Raw genomic sequence first — 11368 nt, 5'->3', positions numbered from 1 at the left:
ATTGCTGCTCAGCGTGGTGTGGGCATAAAATACCACTCTCTTACAAATGGGGGAGAATACACAAAAATACGTGGAAATAGGCGGAAATGTGGGAAAATACGTGAAAGATGCGCAGAAATATTAACAAATACAAATACTTACGAAAATAAATTATCGATTTTGTGAGCTCTTTATTAGTATGGATAGGACTCAGTAAATGAAAGGATTGCAAACATATTCACTTGGGTTCTATCTTCTTCTCATAGGAAGCAATTAAAAAAAAAAAAAAAAAAAAAAAAAAAAATCCCTTATCAGTTCATTGCTTTGCCATTTCAAATTTTTTTTTTTTTTTTTTTTTTTTTTTCTAGCTATTTTTCCCTTTTTTTGCTACATTATGCTTAAGAAAAAAAAAAAAAAAAAAATTATTTTTAAAATTAAAAAAAAAAAAAATTTCCTCTTTTTACTAACAATACTTACATTTCCACCATTTACTCAAAATTTTTTGATGTTACTATTGACACCTTTGGCAGGCCAATGTTTAATGGGCAAGGATCCAAGTCAACAGTCCAATGTTCTCTTCTAATTGTTCCAAGTTCACTCTTTAATTACGAGTAAATTTTTTTAATTAAATGAGCATTACATTACTAATGAAAAATTCGAAAACGGAAGGAGTGCAATGTAATTTGATATAACCGAACGAAATCTAATGGAATAGAATAAATAGTAAAGAACATTGGAGAGTGTTGCTTCTATTTTTCTTTTCTATTTTTCTTTTCTTTTTTTTTCTTCTTTTTTATTTTCTTCTTTTTTATTTTCTTCTTTTTTATTTTCTTCTTTTTTATTTTCTTCTTTTTTCTTCTTTTTTATTTTCTTCTTTTTTATTTTCTTCTTTTTTCTTTTCTTCTTTCTTCTTTCTTCTTTTTTCTTTTCTTCTTTTTTCTTTTATCCTTTCTTCTTTTTTCTTTTATCCTTTCTTCTTTTTTCTTTTATCCTTTCTTCTTTTTTCTTTTATCCTTTCTTCTTTTTTCTTTTATCCTTTCTTCTTTTTTCTTTTATCCTTTCTTCTTTTTTCTTTTATCCTTTCTTCTTTTTTCATTTATCCTTTCTTCTTCTTTCCTTCATTTTTCTTCCTCTCTTTTTTTCTTCTATTTTATTATTATTTTTTTTTTATTATTTGTTTATCACTACATATGTTTATTCCAATTTAAGGAAAAACATGAATTCTTAACATACATAGTGTCATGTTCCTTTGAAGATGCTTTAATGTGGAGGAAAAAAAAAAAAAAATGAACAAATAAATGAACAAATAAATGAATAGTGAACGAATAAAAAGTGAATGAATAAATAGTGAACGAATAAATAGTGAACGAATAAAAAGTGAACGAATAAATAGTGAACGAATAAATAGTGAACGAATAAAAAGTGAACGAATAAATAGTGAACGAATAAATAGTGAACGAATAAATAGTGAACGAATGAATAGTTGAACGAGTGAATAACGAAAGAATAGAGGCTTGCCTTTCTGTATAATTTCCATTCACTTTTAGAAGCATATATATTTATTATATCCTACTGTTTCCCCTGGTTTTTTCGAAGAATGAATTGTGTTGTTCTGTTTGTTATAGTAGTTGCTATTGTAACTGTACTAGACCTTTATGAAAATATTCCGAAATTTTATGCAAGGTGAGTGAGAAGACTTCTATATCGATTGCAAAATGAGATGAGTGAACATAAGACCGAGGGGAAGCTTGCTCTTATGCAAGTGGATACATGTACGTGCATGTGATCGTCGATGGACCTTATACATATGCATACGTAGCGTAACGTAACACATTTCATCATTTTATTTTTCCCCCTTAGAAAACTGGCTCACATGTTTTGTGGCATGATCATCTTGCTCTTTGATATGAGTATACATGAAGAAAAAATATCAACGTACTTATGTGCTGACAGTTGTGTAAATCAGAACAGCTACTGCGTTTATTTCATATACATAATAGCAGTTACTTCGGTCTTAAGGTGTTTTTATTATCCTTTTAGGTATTAAGCCATAAATTGCGTACAAAATAAGTACTGCGCAAAAAAGAGGAGCATTTTATTTTTAGCAAATCTTCCTTGTCACTTCGATTTGCTCCACGTGTTTAACACATTAATGTATTTTTATGAATGTATGTATAAATGCATATATATACATATATATATGTATATGTTTTATTTTTTTATTTTTTTCCATATCTTTTCTTATCTCGTCTCGCTTCTACCCATTCCAGGTTTGGTGCTTATGCCGATAAAGGAATAATAATATACAATATAATTGTGTCTTTATTTTTTTTTTTTAAATTGCGCTTGTATGTTTTAACGCCAATATTTTTTGCCGACCCAATGGCAGCTATAGTGGGAAGGAACTTCCCAACTTATTCCATTTATAAGAAAAAAACAGTAAGAAAAAAATAAATAAAAAATATACATATGTATATATATATATATATAAATGCCCAAAAAATGTGCACTTTTGACCGTATGATTTATTTGTCTTATTCATTTCAGAACAATTCGTTATGTCGTGATATGAAAAATGGGCATTCCACCAGTATCCCCAAATTGTCATTTGCTCATTTTTTCGTTTGCTCGTTTACACATTTTTCCGCGTGTTATTTATTATGTATTATATGTTATATATCATTTATTATTTATTTTTTATTTTTATTTTATATAATTTTTTTTTTTTTTGTTCCCTTCCCTCATTTTGTAGCTACAGGGTACTCTTACTTGCTTCTTCGTATCACTTATATCTCTGTACTACGTTGGTAACTACTTGCATATTTTAATTTTAAGTTTATCACTTTGTCTTATGGAATTGTTTGGGGGTACCTTCGACAATTTTTTAATGTGTTTTCCATTATTTATATACATGATGTTTTTTAATGTGTAATTTGGTTTGCCGTTAAATTTTTTGTGATATGTGTTTTGTACCCGTATTTAAAGAGGGGAAAAAAAATAAAAAATAAAAATAAATAGATAGTTAAAAAGAGAATTTTTCTTTTTCTTTTTTTTTTTTATATTTTTTTTAAATTAACGCATTTTTAATTATTGTATTTTCATTTTTCAATATTTGTTTTGTATTCTTAAGTTTTATATTAAAACTTTTTTTTTTTTTTTTTTTAAATAACCGCTTATATGCTTAAAAACAAAATTGTTGGTCATCCTCGAACAGAAAGGGGAGGAACATTTTTGGAAAAATACACGTTTAAGTGTTTAGGTTGTTCCGAGCAATTATTATCTTTTTTTCGTTTTTAAGCATTTTTAAGCGTTTTTAAGCGTTTTTACTCGTACGTATAAATAAATATATACACTTTTCTCATGTGCACACGCATGTCTAAGTATAAACCAAGGCTCCTGGGTTCCCTCTTTTTTGGACGAAAAAAAAATAGCAGCTTGTTTGAAACTTCGTATTTTTGAAGAATAGTCTATTCATGATAATTCATAAAACATAAACGATAGAGCAAGAATTATAAAAAAAAAAAAAAAGGAGAAAAAAAGAGAAATAAAAAAAAAAAAGATAAAAAAAAAGAAAAAACCTTTAAGTTACCATGCAGCTGAAAGGTAATTAAAAAGGGGAAGGGAAGCATTGCTGGTCTAGCAAAATCAAAAAAAAAAAAAAAATCAAAGCTCATATGAACATATATAAATACATACATATATATGTACATATTATGTATGTAGGTATACTTTATGCATATAGCCCTATTTCCGGGCGCACATTTTTGCTTATTCTTTACCCCACGTGGAAGACAACTTGAAACGTAATAACGTATTATGAAAATGCTGAATTTTATATTTTTATTTTCTTAAAAATATATCCATAAATTGTTAATTACGTGTATATGCTGAATTAATCGCTATTTTTTTTTTTTTTTTTTTTAATATTCTGCTGTTGATTTTTCATCTTCATCACATAACACTAATGAGGAAACGACAATGAAATATGTTTAGTTAACCGTTCTTTTAAAATGAAAAAGTATTACTTCTTTATCTTTTTCTATTACTACTCCTTAACTGATATTTTCTGGAACCCCCTCTTTTTGTTTTTGCCTCCGTCAGTAAACTGCCTCTTGGGGGGAGGGGGTTATTTTTACCTTTTTTTTTGTTCGATTTTTCGCTTATCTTTTTGTTTGATTTTTCGCTTATCTTTTTGTTCGATTTTTCGCTTATCTTTTCGCCAGATTGTTCGCTTATCTTTTCGCCTGATTTTTCGCTTATCTTTTCATCCGATGTTTCGCTTATCTTTTCGCCCGATTTTTCGCTTATCTTTTCGCCCGATTTTTCGCTTATCTTTTCGCCCGATTTTTCGCTTATCTTTTCGCCCGATTTTTCGCTTATCTTTTCGCCCGATTTTTCGCTTATCTTTTCGTCCGATTTTTCGCTTATCTTTTCGCCCAATCTTTCTCTTTTTTTTTGGTCCACTATTTCGTTTTTATTTTCACTTTTGATCCTTGTCGATCTCCTTCCCATTTTTGTGTTATTACTATACTCTGATATAACATTACTTACCAGTGAGGTTCTTTCATTGGTTTTTAAGAAAATATCGACTTCATCTCCGTCTGTGGTTATGTTCATGGTGGATATCTCCATTGTAGCTGCTGTCTCTTTTGCAGTTGCCATATCCCTTATAGTACCCACTTCCTTCTTAGTTGCTTCCTCTTTTATAGCGTCCACTTCCACACCCTTTTTACTCACCTCACATGCAAACAATTCATTGAGGATGTATTTTAAGTTGTTCACTTCTAGCAGTAAGGACTTGCAGTTCTCCCTGGATGTAATAATTTCTTTTTCCTTATTTTCTAAGGATTTATTTAATTTTAAAAAATTATTTTCATATTCTCTATTTTTCATTACATTCTCTTCCACTAATTGGTTGTAATATTTCTTCATCAAATTTAATTCGTCTAAAACACATAAATGAAAAGAGAAAAGATCATTGACAGTCTTAAAGCTCAGTTCATCCATGTATTTTTTTAATTCATCATTTAAGTCGTTCATATGGGTATCTTTTTCTTTTACTTTTTCCTTATCCTCATTTTCATATTTTTCTAATAGTTTATTTTTTTCGTCTAAAATTTGATCAAATAACAAATTGTCTGTTCCGACAATTTCAATGGGATCATTTATATTTATTTCTTTTAAAATAATTTTTATTTTATTTATTTTATTTTGTAATATAATGTCTTTCTTTATATATTCAATTTTCTCAATATCGCTAATGATTTTTTCAAACGTGTTGATATACTTACTTATGTATATAAATCTCTGTTCATAATTATTACATACATTTTTATAATGTATTATTTTTTCGTCAAAATATTCTACATTCTTATCAAACGTGTTCATCTTCCCATCAAGGTGTTTCATCATATATTCATATTCTTTTTCTAAATCTTCCTTTTTTATTACTGTTTCTATGTATGAATAGTACAGCTTGTCGTACTCTTCACTATGCTCCTCCTCATTGTCACCGTTGCTACTACACCCCTTCTTAACACTACTCATATGTTTTTCATTACTATTTTGCATAGTCATATTTACGATTCTTACTTTCTTTTCTTCCATCTGACTCTGTTCAGAAGCATCCTTTATTTTTGCTCCATCTTTAGTTTCCTTTTCTTCCTCATTTATTTTCATATGGTTGAGTCTATTTTGCTTATGCTGTAATTTCTCCATCATTTTTTCGATTAATGACTCTTGCTCCTTTATCTTAACATTCTGTTCCTTCGTTTTGTTTTTCTCAACCTGCAGTTCGACGTTTAAATCAGTACTGAACTTCTTTACTGCTTGCAGTTCTTCATTCAAGCGATCCTTCGCTTCCTTTTCCGCTTGCTTCTCTACCCTCAGGTGTGCGCTAACTTCTCTTTCTTTGGCTAATTCTTCCTCCATTTCTGTATACACTCTTCTTTCTAATTCGATGTTCGATTCAGCACTTGCTTTCTTTGCATTCAACAATTCCGTACTCAATTCGTTGTTCATTTCTTCTTTTTCCTCTAATTCTTTACACATATCGATATATTTTTTTTTTTCCTTATCTAATGCTAAGCTAACATCAACAAAGGCTTCCTTCTCTCTGTCTAATTTTATCCTTAGGTTTCCACTCACTACTTTTTCTTCTTCCAGTTCGGTCTTTAGTCTACCACTCATTTCTTTTTCTTCATCTAGTTCGATCATTAGTCTACCATTCACTTCTTTTTCTTCTTCCAGTTCGATTTTTAGTCTACCATTCACTTCTTTTTCTTCTTCCAGTTCGATTTTTAGTCTACCATTCACTTCTTTTTCTTCTTCCAGTTCGGTCTTTAGTCTACCACTCATTTCTTTTTCTTCTTCCAGTTCGGTCTTTAGTCTACCACTCATTTCTTTTTCTTCTTCCAGTTCGGTCTTTAGTCTACCACTCATTTCTTTTTCTTCTTCCAGTTCGGTCTTTAGTCTACCACTCATTTCTTTTTCTTCTTCCAGTTCGGTATTTAGTCTACCACTCATTTCTTTTTCTTCTTCCAGTTCGATCTTTAGTCTACCATTCACTTCTTTTTCTTCTTCCAGTTCGATCTTTAGTCTACCATTCACTTCTTTTTCTTCTTCCAGTTCTATCTTTAGTCTACCATTCACTTCTTTTTCCCCCTGTAATTCCGAACTACCATCATTGTTCATTTTTCTTACACTTTCTAATTGCTCATCCAACTCATTGTTCATTCTTTTACTCCCGTACAATTCATTAGAAACTTTTTTATTCGTTTCTATTTCTTTTATTAATTCTATCCTTATATTCGACTTTTCCTCCTTTTCTCTTCTCAGTTGTTGGTTCAATTCATTCCTTATTTTCTGTTCATTCTGTAACTCTTTCATAATTACGTCATTAATAATTTTTTCTTTTTCAACCAGTAAATGCATTTCTTGATTCTTTTCCTTTTCTCTTTCTAAATTGATGTTTATTTCATTAATAACATTATTTTTCTTTTTTATTTCTTTTCTAAGCTCATCAATGATCTTCTTCTCTCTTTCTAAAAAATCATAGAGCGTCGAATTTTCTCTTTTTGTTATTTCTGATTCATCCTTTATATTATTGTTTCTTCCTTGTGGCACTTCACTTAGATGTTCCTCTTCTCTTCTCTCTTCCACTTCTACTCTTTTAGTTATACATTCCTTACAACTGTTACCATGGTATTTGACTAGGTAGATTAGAATACTTTTTATCATATTTTTTAAGATACATACATTATTTTTTTTTTTTATTTTTTTTTTTATTTTTTGTTTCATTTTTTGTTTCATTTTATGTTTCATTTTATGTTTCATTTTTTGTTTCAATTTTTGTTTCATTTTATGTTTCAATTTTTTTTTTTCCTTTTTTATAAAAAGATAATCTATTTCTTCCTCAAAGGTTTCTCTCTCATCTGTATTCTCTTCGTTATCTCTACAACATATGGACAAGTCATTAACACCTTGTTCATTTTTCATTCCATCAACACATGCTCCATGACATTCAAGTGTACTATTACCGCTACAGATACCGCAGCTGCTAGTGCTCCTACTACTACCATGAATCAAATTAAGGTTTATACTAAAAAATTCTGCACTCTGGGGAGTCGCTGCACACTTGTATTGCTTCACACTATGTGGTTCTTCATCTACTAGGTGCATATTATCATGGAAAGAAGCCTTTAATAACTGCTTTTTAAAATGCACAAATTTTGAATGCTTTCTATGTGCATTTGACGTATCGTGTTCCGCTAAATGATTTTTTTTATGTTGAACTATATTATGTGCTTCCTTTTGTGCTAAGTCATCCTTCGGAACTAAAAAATTGTAAATATTTTTTATTTCAAGAAATACCTCATTAATTTGTTCTTCCTGAAGTTTAGATTGCATTCTCAACATGTCACTGTAGTTAACTTCTTTTGTTAAAATATTGTTTAGATAAATTATAATTTGCAGCTGATTAATATTTAACTCCTGTTCATAATTTAAGGATGAAAAGCCTGCTGCGTTCACGTTACCGTTCCCATCGTTACTGTTTCTATTGTTACTGCTGCTTACGTTGTTGTTAATATCATCTTCATTACTACTTCTACTGTTACTACCGTTTCTACCGATGCTACTTCTGCTCATTCCGCTGATACTTTGGCTTTCCCCCTTTTCCTTCAAATTTTCCACTTCCTTGATGTTAGCTGATTCCTCATGTTCCTTCAAACAATTTTTTACATTAAAACCTGTAAATGTAGATACAGAACTGAGCGCATTATGAGAAGGCCTCATATTTTTTAGTTCTTCATTAGATACATTCCTTTCCTTTAGTCCACTTTCATTTTCATTACACACAGAATATTCCTTTATCAGAGCTGCACCTGTATTTGTGCGCGTATCATCGGAATACGAATGATGCAATAAGGATAAGAGCCTTCGTAAATATATTATAATTTTATTGTTATATTTGCAAAAGTAAATTTTCCTTAGTACAAAATTATATTTAATTAGACGATGATTTACTATCTCTATTTTGTAAACATTTTTCTTATTTCTCATTTCGTATCGGGTAAACTTGACTGAAATATTTACATCCATATTTTTCCATTTTAAAAGAATTCTTATTAATTTTCGGATGGTCAACAACTCACCAACTGTTATTATGCGGCTGCCTCTGTCACCCATCATTATACCTTTTTTCGTACTGTTATTACGTAGAATGCACCTTTTTGCTATATATAAAATGTACTTACTATAATTTATGACTAACTTTTCTTGCTTTTGATATGTATTTATTAGCGTAATTAACATTTTAGAGTCATGTGATAATGCCTTACTTTTATAGCTCAAGTCTGAAAAATCGTATTTCAATAATTCTATGCATGTACTAAATAATGTGTTAATATGTAGAGACAATTTTAAAAACATGTTATAAAAAAATAGCACATTTTTTTTAAACTCATCTATATTTCCATTTGCTGCATTTTTATAATGACTACTTTTATTTAATTCACCACTGTTTTGTGTAATGTTTGGTGACTGCAATCTTTCCTTCGTGTTATCATAACTGTATATTTGTTTTTTTGCTACTTCTTTATTATTCTGATGATGCGACTGCTGCTTTGGATGCAGCTCCTGCTCCTTATTATCCCTACTATCTTTGAATGCATATTCGACTGATTTATCGACTCGATACAACAATTGCTCCTGTTCAGTATGAACACTATCGAACAATATATTTTCTATTTTAAATATGATAATCCTTTTTCTGATATAATACGTATTGTTAAGTCTATCACTTTTTCCTGGTCTCACTTCTTCATGACTATTTGTATAATATTGTTTGCTATTCACAATTTTGTTGTCTATTCCTTTTGACAATTTGCATATACAATTTTTAAAGTTATCTGATGATACTAGCATTGTATTCATGTTGTTTTCGTATTTGATTACTTTTCTTCTCTTCATAAAGGGACTGTTGCTACCATTATCACAACTACTTATCTGCGTTTTTTCTCTTCTCCTTATTCTTCTATTATCAGATGTAGTAAATACTTCTGTACTTCCTACATTGTCTATACAGGATAACTCTTCATTATAGCAAGTATCAAAAAATGTGTCATTCGTTTTTTCTGTTTTTTTAAAAGTATATTCTTCCTTCTTCTTACTTGTCACATCCTCTGTATTATTAACACCCTTTCCATTTTTTTTTCTATATGATTTTTTGTATTCCTCCTTAGATTTAGATGTTTGCATTATGTTTATTCTTTCTATTGTGCTACTGTTCGTGCATGAAGAAGTATTCCGCTTGTTCCTTTCTAAAACATCCTCGTAACTTGGATTAGTACTTTCTTTTTTCTCCTTCTCTTTCTCATTATTTATATAGAAATATTTATCAAAAAATAAATGAAACTTTTTGCTATCAAAAATTTCTACATGACTTATATACCCATTAAAAAATATATCATTTGATGATATGCACCATTTTTTTTTTTCATTATTTTGAGGGGATTTATTTATTTTATTTTTATTTTTTTTTTTTGGAACACACTTTTTTCCAGCTTTGTTAAATAATATCTCAACGAATTTAAAATATTCACTTGAGTTACATATTTTATTTCTGAAATTATTTATTTTTTTGCAAATATTTCTTATTTTTTCTCTTTTTCTCATAATATAATCATCCCGCTTGACATAATTGTCCACCTCATGATATGATGTCCAACATGGTGTATTGTTCACATTACTCCCCTCTCGAATTCTCTTTTTACATTTTAAAACATCATTCATTTTATAGATTTCATATAATATAATAGTAAGCTTAATAAGAACATGGACACTCGTTCAACGGTATGGTTATTATTATAAGAGGGTTGAATTAAAAATATATTAAAATATTTTGAAATAAATTAAAGTACATTGAAATATATTGAGGTATATTTGAATATACTGAAATATATTGAACTATATTGAGGTACATTAAGATGTGTTGACAGCTAACGTTAACGGTTATAACATGTAGAAAAGGTCAAAGGGGGTAGTAAAATTGATAAATCAGAAAAAAGATAAAAAAAAAAAACGTTTGCTTGTATATGTTTATATGTATTTGTATATGTTTATATGTATTTGTATATGTTTATATGTATTTGTATATGTTTATATGTATTTGTATATGTTTGTATGTGTTTGTATATGTTTGTATGTGTTTGTGTGTGTTTTTATATGTTTATAAATTGCTCTAAATGATTGTATATACCTTTGTTTTTACCTTTATTTTGTTGATAAATAAAAAAAAGGTGGGACACAAATATGCTACAAATTATAGTATTGAAAACATGTAGCATTGTTTTGTTATTCTTTATTTTGTTGTATGTATGCATAATACATGGATATATAAACACACATATGAACATGTAAACGCATATACACACATGTAAACAAATATAAATACGTATTTACCCATATAAATACATATTTATACATATAAATACATATTTACACATATATATACATATTTATATACATACATATAGATACATACTTTACAGACAAATTTAAAAAAACAGTGAAACAAGAAATATGCACAATAAAGGATAAAAATAGCATTAATCTTACATTATTAAAAAAAAAAAAAAAAAGATAATTGTCAAAAAATAATAAATAATAAATAAAAACATGTTCATACATGTAATGCGAAAAATGTTAACATGTCTGCGTTTTATCGAAATTTTTTGATTTTTTTACATTAACTGTTAATAATATTCTGAATACATAATATTAATCTGCATTTTAACGAACATTTTTTTGCTGCGTGCAAATTATATGTTTTGTGAATTTAAAAAAAAAAAAAAAAAAAAATATTATATTCGAAAGTCTTTCAAGAGTG

The 11368-nt window shown here is 28.6% G+C and overlaps 2 protein-coding genes across 2 annotated transcripts; one reads left to right on the top strand and one right to left on the bottom strand.

Annotated features, from left to right (window-relative positions):
• Positions 1-1576: 1576 nt before the first annotated feature.
• On the top strand, positions 1577-2911 carry MKS88_000478 (uncharacterized protein; the record flags this gene model as incomplete). Its single annotated transcript, XM_067215858.1, has 4 exons — positions 1577-1662; positions 1840-1998; positions 2250-2418; positions 2732-2911. 4 exons carry the CDS (start codon positions 1577-1579, stop codon positions 2909-2911), a joined length of 594 nt encoding a protein of 197 aa, XP_067075715.1.
• Positions 2912-4008: 1097 nt separating this feature from the next.
• MKS88_000477 (uncharacterized protein) lies at positions 4009-10272 on the bottom strand (the record flags this gene model as incomplete). The annotated part of the gene is made up of 1 exon (XM_067215846.1): positions 4009-10272. One exon carries the CDS (start codon positions 10270-10272, stop codon positions 4009-4011), a length of 6264 nt encoding a protein of 2087 aa, XP_067075714.1.
• Between the last annotated feature and the right edge of the window lie 1096 nt (positions 10273-11368).

The sequence above is a fragment of the Plasmodium brasilianum genome, chromosome 1, assembly GCF_023973825.1.
Source record: "Plasmodium brasilianum strain Bolivian I chromosome 1, whole genome shotgun sequence".
Classification (NCBI taxonomy): Eukaryota; Apicomplexa; class Aconoidasida; order Haemosporida; family Plasmodiidae; genus Plasmodium; species Plasmodium brasilianum.
Note: the sequence above shows the minus strand (reverse complement) of the source record. Positions and strands in the feature narration are given on the sequence as shown.